Below are 24,891 nucleotides of genomic sequence, written 5' to 3' on the forward strand. Positions count from 1 at the left end.
TCATTTTGAATAATCAGTTTATTAATGAGTTTAAGGCCACTCTGGACTGTGCAGGATTCATAAAGAGAGCAGAAATAGCTCACAGAGTCACATTGCCCTTGGTTGCTTCAGTTCTACCCTGTGATGACTGCTTTCTAGTGCTGCTGAGCTTATCCACATCAGAACGGAATAAAAACAAATGTAAAGCAGCTTAAAAAAATATAAAACCTTAAACATCAGGTCGAGTGTTAAACAGTAAATGGTGGAGACTGGACATTGTGACTTTGGGAACACAAGCTACTTTTGCACATTTTGCTCAAAAATGCTTCCATCATCTTCAAAATGTAGCACACCAGTGAGGAGCACTCCACACAGCAGATGCAAACTCGCATGTCAAAGTCACAGTAAAACAGCCTCCAGCTCACAACATAGACACTTCAGCATGCTTCATATTTTCCAGGCGGGCACCGATATGTATCATCTCCATGTTGTGCTCAGTACATTCCCAACTTTCGAAACAAGGTTCTTTGCCATGCATATCTATTCTTGATATAAAGATGCTATTAGTGTCCAAGTGTTTGAAATACTAGTACTGTTTTTGTTGCTAAGGCCATAGGAGTTGGATATGAATTCACATCAGAATGATAATACAGTTTTATAGTCATCTATTTATGAAAATCACAGAAAACCACTCTCGGGGCTCGTCTCGTTGACTTCAGCGAATACCACAATGACGAGATGATAAAACAAGATTCAGTACAGCGATAAAAAAAAAAAAAAAAAAAAAATCATCTGTGGTTTCTACTTTGAACTCAAACCTGAAAGAAGCTACAAATACAGATCGAAGGAAATGCTAGGCCGGTCCATTATGAGAGAGGGAGATATGGAGTATACTGCACGCACACACACACACACACACACACACACACACACACACACACACACTTTTTCCTCAATCAATCATCACAGCCTTCCATGCAGTCGTCTTTGGTTTCAGCCTTGTTCACCTGTCGGTTCAGTTCACTTACACTGCATTAAGGGACTGTCTTTTTTTTTTCTTTTTTAGATTTTGTTTTCTCATGTAAACAATCAAATCTGTCATAGTGGAGAGACGTGAGGAGGGGGGCGGACAGTCGTCATGCAGTATACGGGCACTAGTGGTAAGGATACGGCCGATGTCTCCATGTGTTGGCTTCCTAAAGAACTGGCCTTTTTCTGAGTCAAATCACAGGTGAACTGGGTCAATATTAAAGCCGCTGAAGGCGATTAAACCGAGTGAGGAACTGTTTGTATGAATGCTTGGAAGAAAAAGGAAAAAAACAAAAGACACACAGCTCGTTTCCTCATTGGCAAGCCGCCTTGTAACTTGCTAAACGCGTGTTTGCATACCTCAGATCTGCAGTTAAAGGGCAACTCCACTCATTTTTCACTTAAGCGTGTTTACGGGTCTTGGTAGGTTTTACAGCATATGTGGGGGAAAAAAAGCAGTATGAAGTCTTTCGTGGCTCCAGAGGAAGCTGCATGCAATCTGAGAAATTGACCCCAGGTATGTGACTCAGCCCCCCCCGTTGCATTGTGGGTAATGTAGGCAATCTAATTTATTTTATTTTTTTTTAATTGTCCATAATGAGTTCAACAGTGTTATAGAAGAGCAACGTTAGACCACTGGACTCCTTTCAAAACCTGCTGCCTACATTACCCACAGTGCAAATTAAAAAAAAGGTCCAGCATGTAGGATTTAGTGGCATCTAAAGTGTGGTTACAGATTGCAACGAACCGAAAAAGCCATCACGTTCGCCTCCCTTACAGTGGTCGCTAAAACAAGAACAATGTGAAAGGTCCTCTCTGGAGCCAGTGTTCAGATACAATTGGCTCATCTCAAGGTAAAACACAACAATTATTAGTTTCAGGTGATAAACAGAAACATAATTCTGAATATTTGATTTCTGCCCCTAAATCTGCTGCTGGACCTCTATGTTTCACAAACGACACACCGTTGGGAGTTGGGTGAAAACTTGAGGACAATGCATTCAGACATGACTTTGTGAGCTCTCTCAAAAGATAACTGGTGACAGAATCCGTCAACTGAACTGAAACACAAACGTGCAAAGCCAAATTTTTCTCTCGTGCTTTTGGCTCAAGCTACTGAACTCACATGTTTGTTTATGTGGATAACTTTGGCTACTGTAACTTGATCTTAAAAGAAAATGAACTAATGCTAATCCGACAACGCTGCGGAAGTGACTTTCTATGATCCGTACAGATTAAGGACAGGAGATGGGCTTTAAAAAATTAAAAGACATCTTAAAGATTGACTGCATACAAAGTGCTAGGGGAGCAAGCCAGTACTCTTGAGGGACACATTTACATCAGGAGTTACATAGCACACTGTACATAATCGACATATATATAAAGACTCCATTTTGTTGTGAATCACAAGCTCATCTGAAGGCAGACGACTGATCACCGCCACCAAGGCCTGCTCTATGAAAGGCAAATACACAAAAACACAAAATAAAGAAAATTCAATCAAATGTTGACGATAACGGATACTCTGAAGTTTGAAAGGCTGAAGTGAATGCACCGACTAAGGTAAACAGAGGAGCTGCAACCTCGGTGCCCAAACTGAAATGTTGTCACTATTCTCATTCACAGGTAAAAACCAAATCCAAAACTTTGAAATCATTTGAAAGACTTTTGATACACAAACCATACAAAACAGACCAGCATCTCCTTTCTCACATGATCACAGATATTTGCAGATAGATAGGATATGTGTGCTGTTACGTCAGAAACAGTAATAGCAGTAGCAGTAATGCAGCACTCAATCTGTACTGTAGCAGCTTCACACACTAAAGTGGAAACAAAGACCATCACTGTCACTCATGTTTTCATTGGCGCTGAGACAAAATATGAGTGGGACACTCCTGTGGAAGAGTGTGACTGCTGGAAATCGCAGCTACTGCTCCATTAAACCCAATATTCTAAAATAATGTAAGGTACGAGTGAAAAGAAAAGAAACAAAAAGAAGAACACGATTCTAAGGCATCACAAGGTTTAGCCAGCGACCACAGCGCTGTAGATATATAAACTCATAGAGTCCAACTTTAACCCTTCAATCTCCACTGTGGCTCCCCTGGAAGAATAATTAGTGATGTCACAGGAATCAAGGAAGAGAGCCGTCACCTCCGGGTCGAGAAATTCAGGTCCATTGTTTTTACTTCTGATAAACTGAGTGTTTTTAAAATCACTCAGACGAGTACCGCACTGTCCGCAGGCAGTATGACGTTTATTCTACTCAAATGAATTCCTTCACAAACTGACGAGGGAAAGCTTTAAATGAGCAAAAAACTCCAGGCCACTGAGAAGAAAAAACACCCATTTAAGTTATGGCAGGGTGAAAAAAGGTTAGTGGTCTCTTAGGGGCTTTCTGGGTGTCCCTCTTTGAGTTTGGCAGGGGGCTTGGCTGGGGGTTTGGCAGGGCCTTTCGCTGGCGCTTCAGCAGGTGCTTTGACTGCAGGTGCTTTGACTGCAGGTTTGCCTGCGCCTTTGGCAGGAGGTGGTGGTGTTGGGGAAGGCGGATGCAGACCGGCCTCAGTACCGATGTTAACAGTGATGTTGGTGTAGAGGGGCAGGTATTGCCGAGAGATTGTCTCATATTCAGCTGTGTTCATTCCATCCGTCTTCCAGGTCTGACGCGTCTTAGCCAGCATGTTGAACCTTCAAAGGGAGAGCAAAGACAAATCAGTGAATATTGAAGGCTGGGCACCATTTTGTTTTACCTCTGCAGTAGGGCTGCACGATTCTGGAAAAAATGTGAATCACGATTTTATAGCTTAGAATTGAGATCACGATTCTCTGGCACGATTTTTTTCACAAAATGTTTATTGCACTGATGAACTTGAACAAAACAAAAAAAACATTGCTTTGGCAGAGGCATACTACTTTGCTAACTATCACTGGATGAGAAATGATTTTTACAAAAGTAACAAAAAAAAAAATTATTCTCCAAGATGAGAGGGCATCCTTTAATCCCTCATGTTGTACAGTGTTTATTGGGGCCGTATCATTGGCTAGTGATATGTGATAGCTGCTGTGGTCGGCTTTCTAAAACGGAGGCGTATCATTCCTCCTTTTCCAAAAGTCGCCTCTGGGGTCGGCGTCAACATGTGACGTGACGTGAAGCCCAAAGTTAGGCTGTGAACAATTGACAACAAATTTGTTTTCAAAATAAGAGCTTTACATTGCACCCCATTGGAGTTTAGAACTGGGTTCTTAGCGGGGGGCTTATAATTTGAAAGTAGCGACCGTTTCTAGCTTGCACTACAACGACAAGCTTCAAAAAAATCCGGGAGGAAAATAGGAGCATTTGTTTGTGATTCAGCTCGAGATATAAAATGCTTCAGAATCGCTATATGTGGAAACGAGATCACGTGTATGTGTGAATCGAGATCACGATTTTTTTAACGATTTTTCGTGCAGCCCTACTGTGCAGTAAAAACACGAGGTGTAACGATTCTCCAAATTCAGGGTTCAATTCAGACCTCACTTTCTATGTTTTGTTTTTTTGTTTCTCCTTTTCTTTTTTGCACTATATCATGTAAATATGTATATATGTCTATTCTATTTCTTCCCTTTTTAATTTTATTGTTTATTTTTGCTATTGTTTCTGTTCTTGTAATATTCTGTTGCTGCTGTGACAAACAAATTTCCCCATCTGCGGGACATTAAAGGATTTCTGATTCTGATTCATTTGTTTTATGCAGCGAAACTAAATTAAACTTTTGTTTAAATCTTTTTAAACCAAAGATTAACAAAAACACTTCTCTTAAGATAGTATTGTGTTTCTGCTGTTTCTTTTAATAGTCAAGTGTTACAGTTTCGAGTCTGCATGCAAACTTAACTCAGATCTGCTACAAACTTCCAGCATGAAACCAACTGCATCAGCTTGTTTACTGTACCTCTTTGGGTTCACATCGTTGCCTTTGTCCAGCTTGTGTTTGATCATCTTGTAGCGGCCGACCTTCAGTGATGGACGAGTGATGTACATCCCCGACAGAGACACTCTGAAAGGACGGGAAAATAAATGTCAGTCTTACACGTTCTAATGTTGTTCAAAAGAACATCAAGCAAAACATGGTGATCTTGAATCCATAACAGAGTTGACAAATGTTGATATACTCATATTTTGATTCTGATATTTGGTAAGTATTTTATTATCAATCTCATAAGAGATCAAAGATGATTTAAGCATAGCATAGAAATTGTCGGTCTTCCTCATCATTTCTCACCTGACACCAATATCGTCATCCTCTCCACCCCAGCCCCAGTAGTTGTTGGGAAAGCCGTTCATCTTTAGGTAGTGCAGCGGCGTGAGAGCTGACACTCCTCCAAAGTACATCTTGTATGGAAGCCTGGAGAGGATTAAAAGACAGGTAAGTATTTCAAACAAAGGTAGAACACAGAATGTGCTATGTGCATATCTGTGAAGATTGAGCCCTTGGATAGGGCTGCAACTAACCATTATTTTCATTGTCAGTTAATTTGCTAATTATTTAAGTACAAGATTGCTTGGTTAATCGGGTTGATCGGTGTTTCAAAAAGCCCAGGATGATTGTCTTGTTTTGTCCGCAACCCAAAGACATTCAGTTAAGTGTCAAAGAGCTCAACAGTGACCGCCCACTTTTTTAACGGCTCCGGTTCCCGAAGTGAATTTGCCATTCATTTACTCCACTGACGTTTCAGTAAATCCTTATATAAAGAGTTTTAGGCCTGGAACCAAGCCAATCAGCTAGGAGATGAATCGTGACCATAAAACATTTATTCCGGCGCAAACATTTTTTGGGAAAACTGAGAAAAAAGCAAAGGTACAAGACTGTGTACATAATTATCTTAAGAGTAAAGGAACTACTCATCCCATAAACCATTGCGAGTGTAACAGCGACGTCTCTGATTGGTTGAGCTCGCTGTTACCATGTAAATGTTTACCGAACCCGCAAATTTCATGTTCGGGTGAACCCTTAATAAACTCTTCTCCTCATCACTAAATAAACGCAGTAGGTCAGAAAGTGAAATCATGGTCGCTCTGTGGTAAAAGATCGTAGAGTTCAGTGTTAGCAGTAACTAGCTAACATGAAATTTGCGGGTTTGGTAATCATTTCCATGGTAACAGCGAGCTCCACCAATCAGAGACGTCGCTGTTACACTATAGGATTGTGGGTAGTGTAGTACTTCTCCATGACATCGCGAATAAAACGTGTTTTTCTCAAAACAAGATTGATATACGGACTTGTGACTTCTACAGGATCATATATCATCGTTTGACAATCTGATAACTCATGGTAAGTCTACTTTGGATGGTTACGACATTATGGCCAATAATCAAAATCTATATGCAGAATATGAATGGCATTTTCACTTCCGGAACCTCACTGTTGAGCTCTATTGAGGAGCAAAGAAACCAGGAAATATTCACATTTAAGATGCTGGAATCAATGAATACGGACCTTTTCTTCATGAAAAGTGCTTTAAATCTATCAATCCTTGCACATTTCTTCTTCATTAGACATTTGCATACGAGAAAGGACATACTTGTAGCCAAACTTGTCCATGGCGATGGCTGCGTGCTTCGGGTTGGAGTCACAGACGTATGTGTTGCGATCGTCCTCTGGAATGAGGTCCACATCATGGAAGAATAGACAGTCCCAGTCTTCCTCCCTCATGGCCTCACGGAAACCCACATTCATCAGCTTGGCCCTGTTGAAAGTGTAGTTTCCAGCCTGCAGAGTAAACATGGACACTTAATGTCAAGCCAGGCTGAATGTTTACAATGAGACCTTACACACCAGTCTGCATGTATTTAAACAGCAACTCATTTGTCACCTCTGAAGCAAAATAGAGTCTGTGGCTGCATTTTTGGTCTTGAAAATGGAGTTTGTTTAGCCATAAAAAATAATAAAAGATTAGTCAATGAAGATCTTAATCTTCTGATGAAGAAGAGTGGCTAAATATATGCTCTGTGCAGTCAACCTCCACTAGCTCTGGTCTTTGGAGAGACTTTTGCTGGCGGAATCTGGTTAGATATTTCATAACCCCTAAGTTGAAAAGTGTGCAGACAGGGGAGACAGTCAGGGGTCCATGTTGGAGGAACTGTGGAGAACAGCTAGCAGACCATTTTCATATATTCTGGAGCTGCCCAGCTATCCAACCATACTGGCAAGAGATTATACGGGTACTACAAAACATTTTTGGTGACGAAATCCACTGCTCTTTTTCTACAATCTATTTGGGCAATATTGCATCCCATTTACTGGTGCGAGACAAATATCTTTTAAAAATATTATTAGCAGCCAGCAAGAAAGCTGTAACCAGAAAGTAGTTGCAGACCACACCTCCAACAGAGACAGACTGGATTGATATTGTGACTAATATTCAAAATATGGAAAGGATGACCTTTTCACTAAGTCTTAGGATCTGCATTACTGGGAAAAATTGATTGTGTTTGTGACCACAAGAGATGCTCACCGGGCCATTATGAACTGACTTGTAGTCCCATTAGTATGATATCTGAATGTGAATGTGTAGGTGACCAACTGTTCTATGTCTTTTTGTATGTTGTTTATGTTCTCTCTATAAAAAAAAAGTAAAAAAAATAAATAAATCTTCTGATGAAAATGTCTTCCCCAAAATGACATAGTGCACCTTTATCAAGATAACATTATTGAACTGCATTCTCTCCTTTTTTCAATTTTCTTTACAAAATTTCGAAAGTTAGATGACAATTAGATGGAAACAAATTGGGATGAAGTGAGAACATTTGAGTTGTCAGTATGAGGATGTGCATGATGGAAAACCCAGTGACTAATATAGAACAACCAGCAGACCTTTCTCAGTTTGTCAGAATTAATTATAACATCACTGTATTTTAGATACTGCAAGGTCAAGCTGGAGCACATTAATTTTCAGCTGGCTTAAACAAATCCCTTCTCACGCTAAATATAGATATACACAGACTTATTTGGAGGTATCCTCTTAGCAGGGACAAGACAAATCATGAGAAGCGAGACTCAACGACATGACTGTGCAAAACATCCAGCTCAAGAGGTAAGAGATCAAGTGCTGAGAGGTAAACATGATGGAATTGTCACAAGCAGCTAAAGAGATTAAACCCTTTAAGCCACTCAAGTGCTGACATCCTCTAACAAACACATTCAGTGACCGCCCACTAGAGGGGACTGTCTATCAAGCCTGAACTCTACTGAATACCAAATGAAGGACACACTGGGCATACAGACCAAATTAAAACACATGATAGAATATCCAATAAAAACAACCTGAAATCTATATAAAACAAAATTAAAATGTCCCTTTAATACCTTTTCCACCCTTTAAGGCTTCCTATAATGTTAGTAATTCATTTGGTTATGTGTGGTTCACCTGGTGAATGATGTAAATTCCATAATGAAGCTGTTGCCGCTGTAGGAAAGGATGTAGGTAGTACAATAGGAACTTCAGGTGGTGTTCTCTGTGTCTGTGGGGAATGATTATGGCTGTTCGGTGCCTCGCCTCACAGTCAGGCGGCCTGTAGCGTCCCCCGCGCACCACCAGCGGATTTTTCTTCTGAACCTCTGCTAGAGTGAGCCCTGATGGAAAGCTGACGTGGATCGGCCCACCTGTGGGCACAAATTGGCCTGATGTCATTATCAGTAGAAAACAAGATTTGTTTGATGGAGTGAAAGCAAATAACCTGGTTACAGTGCGAGCGCCTTTCATTTGCATGATACACTGCACTTTAAAATGAGCGTGCGAGCATGACATGCTGAACAGAACCTACTGACACAGCGAAATAGTGTTCATACATTTACCCAAACAGGTTCTGACACCTGGTCCAAATTTGAGCAGTAACATATATTTGAATATGGGAAAGTAAATAATTTCTGAACATGCCTCCAGCTCTTGTCACTGGTGCTTACATTGCATGACTTGTCACACTAAGCTGTCAAAAAAATGTAGACCTTTTTCAGACGGCACAGAAGAAAATGTAATACCCATTTCATGATCATACTGGACAAAGTATGAAAGTATGATGGAAAACAAGCAGCAGTTATATGGCCGAGAATGATGTATCACTAACATGTTATTCTTCTCTTTGTTAAATACATTCAGGAGTTTTTAATATCGCCTGAATTCAGGCATTTGTCTGACTTTTCCATAACAGCAGACAAACTAACGGAGGATGTCCCCTTTTTTCACAATTGAATTACATTTTAAAGCCAAAATGATTCATTAAGTAAAAACACTGGTAATATAATAATATCATATATAACATTATAATCAGTCGAATAATTCATTGTTCATCGCACACCTGGATGTGTTATGTCAACAATAACCAAGCAACATGTTGTTATGCCCTGCACCATCCGTAATTTGAATACGGCTGTGGACTACAGTACCGCATTTATATTGTCCTTTTTCTAGTCTTGCGTTTGGTCAAAGTGCTTTACAACACACATCAGCAGTCACTCACTGGTGCACAGATTCATACACGGCTGGCAGAGGTTATGGTCCCCACCTGCTTATCAGGAGCAATACTCTTTCATACGCACACTCACACACAGATGATTAACAGCAATTTGGGGTTCAGCACCTTGCCTAAAGACACTCTGACGTGTAGACTGCAAGGGCTGAGAGGCCGAACCACCAAAGTTCTTATTAGCGGGCGACCTCTAAGCTGCAATCCACCTCCCCGACCACAGTCGCCTCCTCCTCAAACCTGTTTCACGGAAACTCCAGGTGGTTTCTGTTTAGTTTCTGCTACCTGATCCAAAGTTCCATTATACCTTGAGGACCCATCCATTGATTTAATACCAGGTGGTAGTCAATGCCATTTGGCTCAGTTAACAGGGAAGAGAGTTTAAAATTACTGCAAATATTGTGGGAACAAATGTGCAGAGGGCAGAGCCCAGGAAGTAGGAAACTAAGACTGCTTTGACAGTGCATATCGAGTACATTAATAAAATTACTTTGTCGATCAGATTTTCTATGATGTATAAGAAGTGTGGCACTGATATGAATGGGAGGATATAAAATTGTATAACTTATGATTTCCATAATTAACACTATTCCACTGTTATCACACAAAAAAAGATGTTCGCTAAAAAAAAAATGTGCTTCTTTAAAAATGTAAGGAAAAGTGATTCCAGCATGTTTCATACAATCTTAGGAATTTTAAGCTCGTTTTGATTCTTATCCTAAAACAGTGACCAAGAATAATTTCAGCAAGGGTGATCATGACATGAATTGTGTTCATTTAGTCACAAGCCTCGATGTGGACAAAGACAAATGGAGACATGTAACGAGGTCTACTTACTAGCCCTGAGCTTTGAATTGTTTGCTTGGTTGTACTGGAGAAAACTAAGAAGTGTTCAGGTATGTTGCCGATTGTTGTTTGACACCCTGGAGGGCTGATTTAAGCTTGAGTCAACAATGGGCGTGCCTCAAAGCTACTACTTGTACTCTGCCTTTGATGTGCGCTGTTTTCATTTAATAATTTAATCACAGAAGATATTCACACATCCACCTAACTCAAATGCAGGTGCATTGAAACAGTACAGTTTCCGCACTCTGTAATTTAATGAAGGTGCTTCACCTAGAAGTCTGATGGAAAAATATCAGTTATGCTTCACTTGTTAAAGCTGGTTACAGTCTACTAATACTACAACGAGGGTAAGAAATTCCTAAGAAATTCAAACCCAGAATTTTAATATTTACAATATTAATGAGGTAATGATACATTAAAATTTGCCGTAACTGAAATAACAAGCTGTTCTTAGAAGACAATGAGATCCCCAGAACACTGTTCGAGGCTAGAAAGATGGCAGGGTCCGCCAAATATAAACAAAGAAAAAACGTATGAAACTGTGTGTCCTTTACGATCTGTTTGTTTACTTAGTTTATTCAGTTATGAAAACGAAGAGTTTGTTTAATTAGTTTTAGGCATAAAAATCTTATGATAAAAAGTTGTTCCCTAAAACTACATAGTGCACCTTTAATATTAACATTCTACCACTGTTATGTCTCCATAATAAGCCAACAGCAAGAAATAGTGCGACTAACATAAAAAGTTATGTTATAAGCCAGCTGTTCTTCTGCTGCATCACTGGAGTACAGAGCAGCTTCCTTCCTTAGGCTGTGAGACACGTCAGCCACAAAAAGCAGCTTTCATGTAATGGCTTATGATGTTGCAGGGGATCTGACCCAGTGACTCAATGGTATCAGGACATCTTTTAATGTCTAATTTGCTGTAGAGTAAAGAGTAAGTAAAGTAAATCCTTTACAGACTCAAACTCAAACGTGTGAGGGGACCGGTGACATAAACTGTATTTACTGTACATCGACTGTAAACATATCCAATCACTTTTACTTTTTTCAAGTTGCCTGAACACTCCTCTATCATTTCATAATGTTTTTGCAGCCTGGATACCTTTTATAGTATATCAGATAGAGCAGATAAAAACTACAACGGAACAGCACCACAAAGCAGCAGCAGACTTTGTACATTTTCTATTCCAAATAGTGCGGGAGCCCACCAAGCTTATTACACAAGTGATGGCTTAACTTTATTATGCTGTATGGAAATGTCAGTTGTATCACTGTGATGCACACGGGTGACATTGTTACTGCTTTAAACATCTTGAGAAAAAAAAAAGGCCCCTTTGACTGTGTGAAAACACAATTCTCAAGTTCCAATAGCACAACACAGCAGGTGCCAAAAATGAGATTTCTGAAAATTTCCATAAAAACCACACTTCCAGCAGAAACGAATGGTGACTCAGTGCAACAGCAGATGCGCAACAGTGCTATTGAACTTTAGTTGTCAATAGCATACACATTCAAATGAACAAAAAGCTTTATAGCTTCATAATCCTATTAAATTTGCTCCTTAGTTATGACTATAATACTGTTGATTTATAGGGCAGTCAGTAACACACACTCAAGATGACGGGAATAGATTAATGAATGAAAGCATTTCTGGAAAATTGCCAGGTAAGTTTGTTCATACATTAATTCTTTACTGAGAGAGAGTAATCTACCTTCGGTAACACAATAGAATCAGGTACTATGGAATGACACAGAAGCAGGCAGGAACACTCACGTATAAAAGGGGACGTCTTAGGGCAGTAGGGCATCTCATCTCCATGGTGATGAGCTTTGGATAGGTGGGACAGGTTGGCATATACATCCCCTCCACTGACGCCAGCTACTGTGTGGTTACGGCCTGTGCTGTCAGGCTTGCGGAAGATGCGGATGAAGTAAGAGACCCTCTTCTGGTATCCCTCCCGGGATAGCAATGCCATGACCACCAGCTGGATGCCCAGAAACATGAAAAGGTAGCGCCATCTGGACTGGATACTGACCATGGCGGTGGTTCTGCGTCGTCAAAGCAACAGACGTCGGGAGGAGGCAGTGCAGAAAGTCACGTTGGTCTGGAGCAGTCTAACTGTCAGTGATTTAACGCTGGGGCTATGTGAGCTCTCTCCGAGCAGAGAAAAAATTCAGGAAGGTGGCGATTGTCAGCTGTGGATTTGATTTGATGGAGGCTGGTGTTGTGGCTGGTGTCACGCACACAAAAAAGTCTAATATACTATGGACCTTCTCTAAAATATGGCAACACACACTGACAATGACAGCTACTGTTTGTAAAGATGCATGCAATAATTTATGGGGTATGAATATAGAGTTAGACGAGTAATGAAAATAGACAAAAACATCACTTAAAGGCACTTTTGGTAGGTGTAGTTAAAAAGAAAAACAACAACAAGAGAAAAAATAGAAAAATATTCTGAACCAGGAAAAAAAAAGTCTTGTCTACTTTTCTCTATTTCACTGCATTCCTTGCAGCAGGTCACTATGTGGCAAATATCTCCAAAGTTGACTGTTGGTCCAATTTGTGACTGGCGTGGGGTGGTAATACCAGTCCCACATCATGTGGTTTCACCCCCATTGAATTCCATCCATTGCCCCGTGAAGCTCATTCTCATCCGGTCAAATAAATGGCAGCGTCAGTGTCTCTCAGCCACTCTCTCGCTCTCTCTTCCTCCCTTTGTGAGCTTTATGCTGCCTTCTGTTCTCCCTCATGTTCTCTCCTGAGGGAGGCCTCTGCAACAATAACAGCCGCCATAACAAAAGGGAGCATATACAGCCGTATAGGCCCTATACTTTACAGAGGATTACACAGCTCCCATCAGCTCACTGCCTGACTGGCTGGAGAGACAGGGGGAGTGGACCATGACCAGCGTGGGGGGAGTGGTCAGAGGGTTTCATGTGTGTGTGGACGACTGTGTATTTGTTAGGGGGGAGGGCTTCAATGGAGAGTCAGGCTGAGAGAAAAAGAACTGGAGGAGGAGATGGAGGAAGAGGAGGAGGAGGGAGGAGAGTTTTGATTCCCACTGCTATTGTCTCATAATGATGCAATCCACAGCTACGAGACACCTCACGCAGCTCACTGGCTGATAGCCACTGGGTTCAGAGGATGGACAGAAACTGGACCAATCACTCCAGCACGGCTCTGAAAGACAAAACAAAGAAGAGGAGGAGGGACAGTTAGTTTGACTGACACCCTTTGGTTCAAACTGTTGACATCAGCGATTTTGTGCTTACAGCAGAATGTCTTTCCCATACAAACAATGACTAATTGTGTGCTGTACAGGCTCAACAAATGGATTTTGTTTGTTTACATGGAGACACACAGCACAGTTGGACAGCCTTGACTAATCAGGCCCAGCATGGGCTCCAGTGCAGATGCCTCCCCAAAGAGAGGCCTGTTGCCCACAGCGGATGGCAGACGGGAAGCCGTGCACCGCCGCGTGGCTGAAACTTCCTAGTTCTAGAGCCAACAAACTCAGCGCCCTTGTTGCGGTAGTTTTCTGCAATGTTGTGTTTGCCGACCTTGCATAACCCCTTGCCCTGCTCTGGCGCTGTCTGCTGCAGTATCCAACACATCCTGAGTCGCAAATCAATTAGTACTTGTTAAAAGTAGACAGCCACAGACTGCTAATCCTAATCCCACTGAATGCTGCGAGACTGGGTGAGAGACAGAGAGACAGATAGAAAAGACTGTTTAAAACAAGTAAAGCAGCTGCCAACCTCTCACCCACCATCACTGATTTTACAGCTTTGGTTTCATTCCTTAAGATTTGCTTAAGTCTGCTGGACCGGATAAAAGGGGAAACCATACAGAGCTGTAATGCAATGTCTCCTGACACACTTGAATTCAACAAATAAATGTAAAGGTAAGAGGCCTTTCTGGCCTGAAAGCAGTAAGAGCTTTCCATGCCTTTTCAAAATATATATATAGTGTTTGGGCCAATGTGTTGTTCATAAAAGCTGTAAATTCTGTAATTTGATTCAACATCAGTAATGGTTTTGACAAGAGCATGTCATGCTTATCACACAAGGGAAAACAATGCAGCACAAGCACTCCGTGTGCAGAGTACATTAGATATCGTGCAATGATCTCGTGCTTGCCTTTTTCTATACGCTTGTTTGTCAATGAACAATATCACTGATTATATTTGCTGTAGCTCTACATTACCTTTAACAGAGACAGTCACACGACAAGCTGCGTTTACAGACCCGATTCGGAAGTAGTTCGGAAAAAAAACATAAAAACATGAATTAAACTGAATGTGATAATTTGCTAATCCTTTTTATTAACATAATGCAAAATAAAAAAAAAAAAAAGTATAGACTTTGACAGGAACAACAACTAACTGGGAAAGTTGTTGAAAGCTCAAAAATCACCTGTTTGGAACTTTACAAAGGTTAACAGGTTAATTGGTAACCAGTGAGAGTATCATGACTGGGTAATAAAATGGACATCCTCAAAATCCTCAGTCATTCACAATTAAGGACGTCGCAAGTTTCACCTCTTTGTGAAACGCAATTGTATAAAAGGGCATTAGTAGATGGGCATGGGAACACTTTGTTTGAAAATGATTGCCATGATTATTTTTACATTTTACACAGACAACAGTTTTACAGTGTCCCAACCTTTTTGTAATCGGGATTGTTTGTGTTTTTGTAATGGGACAGAGAGGAGGATCAAAAAACAAGAGACGGCAAAGATGAACAGAAAAAACTACTGATTAATCCCACAAGTGATCATTAACAATTAGGTTTGATAATTCAAATTATACTACTTGTTTTGCAGGATTTCATATTATGTTAACATCTAGTGTTTAAGGAATTACCTCTGCAATGCAATGCAGTTCTATAAACGATTATACAGGCAATAACTGTACTGAGGATTGCAGTGTTATCACATTTCTGTTTCCGTTTCCTCAGAGAAGATGCAAGGAAACCGTCAATGTTTTCATCATAACTGACAAAAAACGAAGCCTCCCTTTAATTGTGCAACACAAAGACGGCTTGATCAACTACACAGATAAACTGAGGACATCTGACAAATTTATGCTCACTGAACTGAAGTGTTGATGATTTATCTGCCTTTTGCTTTGACAGCTGACTGCAAGGATTTTCAGTTCAAGGATAATAAAGCTTTTTCTCTGAGGGGATGTGTAGATCAAAGAGGAGAGGAAAGCCTGTGCTTGCCGCTGCAGATGATTTTCATCTGCATGTGGAACAGTAAGCAGATGGAGGATTGACCTCTCTCACATTGCCTGGCCCCTATAATAACCCCTTAGATTATGGATATGATTTAAAAAAGATCATTCCATAAAGACTCGGTTTAATCCCACAGCAGAGAAATTCAACTCCACCACTGAGAAATCTGATCCAGAGCACAACAACAGGCGACCTGGAAAACTGCCATCTTTTTTTAAGTAAATGACTAAGACTCACTACCTGGTAATGTAACATGGTCTTTTCAGGCTAACTAGGGTGAAATAATATGAATAAACCTCTCAGGTTTTCAAGGACAAAACATGGCTGATAAGATCGACGTGGTGGGTGAGTTTGAGTTGCTCGATGACTAAGCATCATGCATTAGGAAACCCCGAAGGGACTGAATTAAAACTTATGACAGCCCTTTCCCATTCTCTCATATTCCAGCATCAAATTCATCTGTAATGAGATATACAAATGTCTTTACAAAGGGGAGAAATGATAAGTCTGGTTTGCTCTAGTGCTTGAGGGCCATATTGTGCTTGGGTTGGCTTATAAAGTGAGAGAATTTGGCAGCAGGCACCTTCTCCAACAAAGCTCAGGCACTGACTTAAAACGCATATAAAAGAGACCCGGTGACTAGATTTAGACAAATCTTTCTATGGTAGCTAAAAGGCTGAGGATGAGGAGTGAACCACAGAGAGCGAAGGACAAAGCAAACCGAGAGGAGCTTGAGGGGGAGAGGGAGAGCAGCCAACAGTCTGGTTACACTATGTTCTTTTGACTTCATTGTCTCTGCAGCACGGAAATCCTTCCTTCCTACATTTAGAATTTAAAAAGAGGCAGGTTTGGCATGACATATCATACATTTAACACAAAATGTGAGCCTTTTGTAGTCCCTTTTTTTTTTTTTTTACCTCACTGTGCAATGTGCACTTGAAACAGTGATGGCACATAACAGCCGACAAATGGGACATTTCCTTTTTTGCCCATGGGGCATTAATATTACATACATGGTATGTCCACATGCATGCTTGCACACACATGAATGAATGCGAGAGGAGCCAGGAGGATTAGCATGGGGGTTAGAATGAAGAGCAGACAAGAAAATAAAAGGAGATGGGAGTTATATATTTAGATCATCATCATCTAGGGACGTTGGTTTACTAATCCTAAAGGGACTGCATAGAACCCAAGCACAGCCTATTGACATCCATTGCCTGGATGGAAACAAGCGAGCCAGGCTAAATCACAGTGGGGGTCACCGCAGAAGAGATTTACCTAACCAGACATACATACATAGTCTCTATTGAACACCTGAGTCACTTTTCTTCTTTCCCTTCAACTACTAACGCAGCCCAGGCCCTGGACTAGAACTGTTCACTAGCACGAATATCACATTTCAACACCAACCCGAATGGGCGGTATCAAGAACCCTTCTTCCATAGATTTGCCTAACCATCATATACTGCATATCCTTGTGAAATGCAGGGAAGGTATAAAAAAAAACAGATACAACAACCATTTACTACCAGCTATGGGTTATTTCACTGTTCAGCTATCTGAACTAGAGATTTCAGGCACAGCTGGTTCACATCAAATGACCAAAGTACAAAGCACAGATGTGGCCCATCCCCACTTGAGTACAATTTTACTATGCAGAATTGGCTGCAACTGCCTTCAAGAGTTACTGCAGGAAAGGTAAACAATAGCTAATACGTATTGGCTATTGATTTCTTAAGTCCTGGCAGGCAACATGTAAAGCAAAAACAGGACATTATTTATTAAGTAAGTAGTGAAAAGAAAGGTAATGTGCAACACTTGTGTTCTGCATATTTTACCAAGAAAGTAGAGAAACACATGATAGAAAAGCTTGCCACAAAGCCTGGACTAGTCCGACAGTCTGATAAGGGCCATAACCTCTTAACCCCACTGAAGCACATAGCAAGGCTCTGCATTAGAGGATGAAGCTTTACATCTGCCCGAGTGTGTCATCAGTTCTATATGTGCCAAGACAGTCCATCAAGGATGAGCGAATACTCTGCAGTAGGGCTGCACAAAAAATCGTTAAAAAATCGCGATCTCGATTCACACATACACGTGATCTCATTTCTACACACAGCGATTCTGAAGCATTTTATATCTCGAGCCGAATCACAAACAAATGCTCCTTTTTCCTCCCGGATTTTTTGAAGCGCCCCCAAACGCAGCACGGCCGCTGCCTCCTCCCTCAACCTGTGGTAAAGCGTCTTTACAACACGTGATTCAGTGGCGGAAGCCCACCTGCAGTTGAGTATTTGGAAGGAGTGTGAAAAGCCGTTTTTAGACAAGGCAGCAAGCCGCCTCGACTGCTAGCTTGTTGTTGTAGTGACAAGCTAGAAACGGTCGCTACTTTCAAATTAAAAGCCCCCCGCTAAGAACCCAGTTCTAAACTCCAATGGGGTGCAATGTAAAGCTCTTATTTTGAAGACAAATATGTTGTCAACTGTTTGCAGCCCAACTTCGGGCTTCACGTCACGTCACCTCTGTGGCGGCTTTTGGAAAAGGAAGAATATTATGCCTCCGTTTTAGAAAGCCGATCACAGCAGCTATCACATATCACCTAGCCAAAGCTACGGCCCCAATAAACACTGTACAACATGAGGTATTAGAGGATGCCCTCTCATCTTGGAGACTAATTTTTTTTTACTTTTGTAAAAATCATTTATCATCCAATGATAGAACTAACAAAAAAAAAAAAAACATTGCTTTGGCAGAGGCATAGTAGTATGCCTCTGCCATACTACAATGTTTTTTTTTTTGTTTTGTTCAAGTTCATCAGTGCAATAAACATTTTGTGAAAAAAATCGTGCCAGAGAATCGTGATCTCAATTCTAAGCAAAAAAATCGTGATTCACATTTTTTCCAGAATCGTGCAGCCCTACTCTGCAGTCTTAAATATATATACATGTGACCTTCCTGTTACATCTGCTTAACCCCTAGGACTGCTGGAAGAAGTCTATCAAATCCCACTTGCTTTTGCACAAAGATTCACTTAAGATTTTATCAGGGACACAGTACAAGACTGTATCATGTATCTGGCTATTCGAACGAGCCAAAGTAGCAGGACACAACATTTATACAAATCTAACAGACTTCTAAGATGGCCATCAATAGGATTGTTACTTAAGTGTACAGTCCCTCTGTCTCTTAACAGGAAGAAGATTGGATATTAAGTGTATGTATGTTGATCTAACATTTAGTCGAGCTAAAACAGCCAACATAATTCTTATTCACATTTCTATGTTATATGATTTATCTCATATCTGGTTGCATATACTGTAAATTGGGCTCAGACTCAACTGCAACAGATTTCATTAATATGCCCTTGCTATCGGAGGAAAAAGAATTAAGACAGGAAACATTGGATTAATGAATGAAACGGAAATCTATATACTGTGCTAAATGGAGTAATGTCCAGAACCGTGGCTGCTGAAAGAGTGCTGAAGAGCAGAAGTGGAAATGGTCAGAATTTAAGCTTCACCAGAATACATTTTCATGTTACAATTAAAAAAAACAAACGTTATGTGTCAGAGGCTTAATTACAGAGACTTCCTATGTCTGAAATCGTATCTTAACTATCTTAACTCCTTAAACCGCATTTAAGAATAAAGTCCATTCTTATCCCTGAATTTAGCTACTGCAGAAACGGCAACAAACAGTGTTAGTGTTAGTCATTGAAGCTAACATCGATGCAGATCTGTCGGAGAAGCTAACTTCGATGTGAGTCTGTTGGAAGGCTTACACTGATGTTAGCCTGTTGGAGGAGCCAGCATCAGTCTGCTAGAGAAGCTAATGGTGCATTCTGTCTAAATCTAGTTGGTTTACAAAGGGGAATCTGGCTACAACCATTTCATGACTTTTTTTTTTAGTGGCACTCAGTCAAATCAAGTATGACACAATTTCTAGCTCCAACTTCCGAGGTAAATGGAATGCATCATAACACTGACTTCATCCTGTTACCTATAAATACCTTGACCACTTATGACTGGGTATGTTTTAATATACAACATTAAATCAGTATTATTATCAAGACAGATACCCATTAACTGGCATGATCTCTTGTCCACTACCACAGACTAGCTAGCCAGCGACAAGTCAAGTGAGACAGACATTGTCAATAAAACAGGCAGTCTTGTGTACATCCTCAACAAACATAAAGGCATGACGGGACGTCGACAAGCATGACACAACGAGTGCTGATTGAAGAACTGAGTTTACAGTTCTAGATAGGATTTCCTACGTAGGTTATGTTAACAGAACAGACGCCAGTTGAGAAAGTATTTCGATAATAGCTTGATATGATTTTTACTATCTTTGAAATTTAAGATAGGACAACAGGCAAGGACACATTTCTGTGATGAGAAGACCTAAGAAGTTGCTGTCCTGCCCACAGCAAATAGAATAATCAGTGTTTGTGAAGGTGTGGTAATCTCCTCCTATTTAATCTGAAAAGGGCTAATGTGTTACTAAGTCTGTCAAAGTCAGATAAGTGGGAAGCTCTTGTAAAACATAGATAACGTTAGTGGTAGGTTGATTTCACATAACCTCTAACTTCTTAAGATCTCAATAAACCATCAACATGTGTAATGATTCACAGGCAGGGCTAAATGTGACCTCATTTGAGGTTGTCAGCGTCAGTTTATAAAATGGTATATCACCCAATGAGCAAACGCCCAGTGTCAGACTTCTTCTATGTGTAGAAACTTCAATTCACACCTTGTTGGACACTGATTGATTCAATGTTAGCAGGGAGGAGATAATAACTTGATTTTTGAAAGATGAGTATACGAAAATATGCACAAAGTAACAAAACAAAGTCCAGTGTGTAGGATTTAGGGACAGGAGTTGATTATAATTTTGGCAGAACTGGAATGTATCATAAATAACAGTGTTTAAGTGTTGCAACAATTAGTTGAATAATCAATCAAAAGACAATGTGTTTTGGGTATACTGATTACATCTTCTAAACACATCAGGCTTCACTGCTTTTCTTAGTAATTTATGAAATTAAATCTTTTGGTTTTGAACAGTAGGTTGAAGCAGTTTGAAGCTCAGTTGAGGCTGAAACGGCTCTAGTAAACTGTAGGGTTAGGGTAATGCAAAGGCAATTTTAGTATTTTACAGAAATCATGTGAATAATCCGTCCATTTATAGTGAAAATAGTTGATGGTTGAGACCCTAACATATGATTACCTGAAACTAATTTCTTTGTTTTCATTAGTTCCCCTTTGTTAATTAGATGCCATTTAATCCTACACACCAATTCGAACAGAAAATTAGTTCACTGTTTTAATTTGACCTGACAGGATCTGAACACAGGTGCCTTCAGAATCATCCCTGGTATCCCCTTAGCTTCAGAGCAGGAACTTGGCAGAAAGTCTGGAATGAAAGCATTAGTATATTTCCCCTGGAGATTTAATCTTGTCCTCGGTGCACTTTTTTTCCTGGCAACCTTTCCGATCTGCAGTCAGTATCTTGTCACACTCCCAACAACAACAACAACAACTTGACTGATTTGATTCGGAGTTGCTCATATAATATAACTACCTCATTAGATATGTACAAAAATAGGGAAAAAAGGTCATTCAACAATAAGCTGTTTCCATTGCGCCTCCCTTTACTCAACTGTGCTTTCTTAACAGGAATTAATCACTGCATTATCATTTCCTCTTTCTTAAAAACTGAAATAAGGCTTAGAAATCAAGACTTACAACAGAGATTAGGTTAGCTGTATTTCACAGCTGGACAACTGGTCTACAACTTACAGTGCGAGTGTCAGCTGATTAACAGGAATGTTTCATCAGGAACTTATACTGTTTAATACTGCACAAAAGAGTGAAAGTGATCTGAACAGATGTGGCCAGCAGACCACAAACGGCTCTTACACAACAGCAAGATTTTCCTTCTCTAGGCTGCCACGACATCAGGGAGGTATTCTTTACACAAACTACCATCAGTCCTAAAAAAACAACAGATTTAAGCTAAAACCATTATTCAGATTCTGTATACACAAGCTGGCCTTTTCTCTCAAGCACCGAGCAAGACCAGGCAATGAAATAATGTGCAAACATGCCCTGAGAAAGGAGGTGTCTGCATAACAACGCGTGCCAGCGTCCTTGCCATGGCAACCCATCCTGAGCCCTTGCCATTCATCGTGGGTGCAGCTGGTACACGTCTCTATGGCTGTTCCCTCGAGTACGACTCTGCTGGGACAGACTGCTGAGGAGAGGGGAAAAAAAACACACCATCCCCTCCTTCCTCCCATTTTTTCTGCTCATCTGTCTGCCTCTAGTTGCTTAAGCCGTTTCCATAGTGTGCCATTAACCTCCAGCTATTACCAACACACCAGGGACAGTGGGTTGCGAACTTAGCACTAACAACCATGGAGATGAGGTTGCCCACCAAGGACCCGGTAGCCCACAGCAAAACTGGAGCAACAAGTTAGAGAGAAAGAAGAGCATTGACACATCAGGTCCTCTGTTTATACAAAATAAAACTGTGAAAAACTGAGACAGACCCTGTCTGGAGTGACTGCTAACTGTTTCGATGTGAATATCCAATGCAAACAGATAACGAAGAACAAAAGCTATGTAAAAACTCAAATGACTGTCTTATAGTTCCTGCCAACATCTAAAAACTGATATTTCAAGGCTTAAGATCAGACTTATGAAATCAAATATCAGGTCATCTTAAAGTTGGGCCAGTTCCTGAATAGCGACAGACAGAATCGTCTACGATTAAATTTAAGGCACTATTTTGTGTGTTGTGGAATATTGTTCAAGTAACTTGGTGTTGAATTTATCTGTTTTTTGACTCCTAATATAACCCACTCGGATTTTGTAGAGAACAAGTCAGTTTGCCAACAGGAAACAGTCCAATGCATCTATGAATTATTAATGATTTAACAGATAATTGATGGTTTAACTCGGCAACTATCATTTTTATACACTGCTTGAGATTTGCATCCCTGGTATCAATTTCAGCACCACAAACAAGCCCTTTTTGAATAAATCATTCAATGCAGAGGTATAAAGTGTGTATGGAAAATACTTTTTCACTGGAAAACGCCCCTTGAAAAACTACACAGTCCACCTTTAAACGATTAATCCATCTTCTTGTGGACAATAAAAGACTAGTCGCTCTGTCTGTCTCCTGCATTGCCACTCTCATTCCTCAAGTATGGTCTCAATCAATCTGACAGCTCAAGGGGGGAAGGGGGCCGCCATGCAGAGCCTTTTGTTCTGCTGAGGAGGGTAAACATGAGAATACAGGCGACGAAACCTGCTTCGCCTGGCTGAAAGACGAGCGACTCAAGCGAGGAAAAGTGGCGTGAAATACCGGACTCAAAGAGCATTTTCAACACCGAACAGTCCCCATGCTAACTCAAGCCCCCTTATCAGTAGTTAGCTAACTAATACACCGAAGTGCTGTCAGCTCCAGTTGTTCTCAAACTTGTTTGAAACCCTTTCTGTTGAGTGTCGCCCTTGTGCTTTCGGCGGCGACAAAGAAGCTCGCTAACCTGGGAGCTAACTTTCAAGTTTCTAAAAGTTGTGCAAGCATATGGGGAGTGACGGCAGTATTAAGTCGACACTAGCCCTCTGTGTGGCTAATGCTACGTTAAATTGATCAGCAAACTAGTTAATAGGGTGCACTTAAAACATGAATAAACTTTTCTCTTCGCCCGTTTCTGTCACGGTGTTCGCAAATCGGCGTTTTAACCGTTTATCACCGCGATCCGTCGCAGTGTTGCCGTGACGTTACCGACACGGCTGTTACTTTTAATTGGAGCTAACGCCGCCGTTAACTATCTCTCAACTGTTGTGTGACTGAACATGAACGGCCAGAGCGAGAGATAATCCACCAGGCGTTTTAAACCCACTCTCCTGTAAACTCTTCAGAGTAAACTGTCCCCGTCACAGCCGACTGTGTGGCCAGTTGTGACGGGGAAGATGAACCAAGCCGAACCGAGCCGAGTTGAGCTGAGCTAGCAGCTGCGGGTCAACTGACGTTAGTTAGGTGGCTAGCTAGCTAGCAGCCACGCACACGGTGCTGGATTCGGTGTCGGTTAGCAGTATATTTTTTAATGTTTCGTTCTTACCAGAGAGGCTGCTTGTGTTCCTTTGGCTTGTTGGGCAGCTGTTAGACGTCGATATGTCCAACAACACCCTCCCTCCTCCGGATTTCCGATATGTTGTGAAGTTGATGCTGTGTGGACGCGGCGGTGTGCGGTAGTCTCGAAAACGAGTGAGCAGAGTGGATGTCGCCCAGCAGTTCTCCCCTCCCCTCGACTGGAAAACCCAAATGACATTACGAACCTATGAAAAGCCCCGAATCCGTTTTCCTTACATGAAAAAATTATCCCCACAGTGTTTTGTGGCTGTGCAACGTAAGTGGATTTCACGGCAACAGCTTTAGTGGCGGTGGTGCTATTTATTTATCAGTATAACTCCAATATTTAAGGAAACATGTTGAGGTTTTATCTGCTTTGTATTTTTCAATAAGTCACGTGGAAATGCTTCACAGAGGTTAATACACAACCAACACATTTATGAAGGACACTGAACTGTTGAAACAACTAAGAGTAATAAAAAATAAATCATTACAGTAAAAGTTTTAGCATTAACTTATTAAATGGTTAAGGTAGACATTACAAATTTAGCTTTTTAAGTCTTGGACTCTATCCAATACTAAAAAGACCACTATAATGACAAAAATTAGGTAAAAATCCATTGTTTATTCAGTCATGAAATAGATTGTTCTCTTATGATTAACATTTCTACACCAAAAACGACATAGTGCACCTTTAAAGATGAAAACTGAACTGTAGAAACAACTAAGAGGAATGCAAATAACATAATTTTAGTAAAAGGTAAGCAGAAACTTACCAAATGGTTAAAGTAAGGTTTTTACAGATTGAGCTGTATAAGTCTTGGACTCTAGCCCTACTTTAAAGACCACCATGTGATTTTGGAGAAGAATCATGAGCTGAAAAAAAGCGAAGTGAACAAACAAGATGTTGTCAAGGGAAGAAATATCCCCAGAGAACTGAAATTAAAAAGGTGGCAGGGTCCGCCAAATATAAACAAAGTAAAAAGCAACTGTGTTGTCCTTTAAGATCAGATCATTTATTCAGTCAGGAAATAGAAGTGCTTATTTAGTTTTTGCGGCATCAAGATTGTTCCCTTATGATTAACATTTCTTCCCCCAAAACAACATAGTGCACCTTTAAAGATAAAAACTGAATTG

The 24,891-nt window shown here is 40.6% G+C and overlaps 1 protein-coding gene across 1 annotated transcript; it reads right to left on the reverse strand.

Annotated features, from left to right (window-relative positions):
- LOC115567026 (beta-1,4-galactosyltransferase 3) lies at positions 1 to 23,988 on the reverse strand. The gene is made up of 7 exons (XM_030393159.1): positions 23,744 to 23,988; positions 12,134 to 13,546; positions 8,416 to 8,651; positions 6,571 to 6,758; positions 5,271 to 5,393; positions 4,941 to 5,045; positions 1 to 3,699 (listed from the first exon to the last, which is right to left on the reverse strand). Exons 2-7 carry the CDS (start codon positions 12,396 to 12,398, stop codon positions 3,399 to 3,401), a joined length of 1,218 nt encoding a protein of 405 aa, XP_030249019.1. The 5' UTR covers positions 12,399 to 13,546; positions 23,744 to 23,988; the 3' UTR covers positions 1 to 3,398.
- Between the last annotated feature and the right edge of the window lie 903 nt (positions 23,989 to 24,891).

The sequence above is a fragment of the Sparus aurata genome, chromosome 17 (assembly GCF_900880675.1).
Source record: "Sparus aurata chromosome 17, fSpaAur1.1, whole genome shotgun sequence".
Classification (NCBI taxonomy): Eukaryota; Metazoa; Chordata; class Actinopteri; order Spariformes; family Sparidae; genus Sparus; species Sparus aurata.

Excerpts from the sequence above, each read along its gene's own strand:
- LOC115567026 (XM_030393159.1), bottom strand. The coding sequence starts at position 12,398 with ATGGTCAGTATCCAGTCCAGATGGCGCTACCTTTTCATGTTTCTGGGC. Across the intron at positions 8,652-12,133 it reads TAAGACGTCCCCTTTTATAC|GTGGGCCGATCCACGTCAGC; the intron begins GTGAGTGTTCCT and ends TTGTGCCCACAG. Across the intron at positions 5,394-6,570 it reads ATGGACAAGTTTGGCTACAA|GCTTCCATACAAGATGTACT; the intron begins GTATGTCCTTTC and ends AATCCTCTCCAG.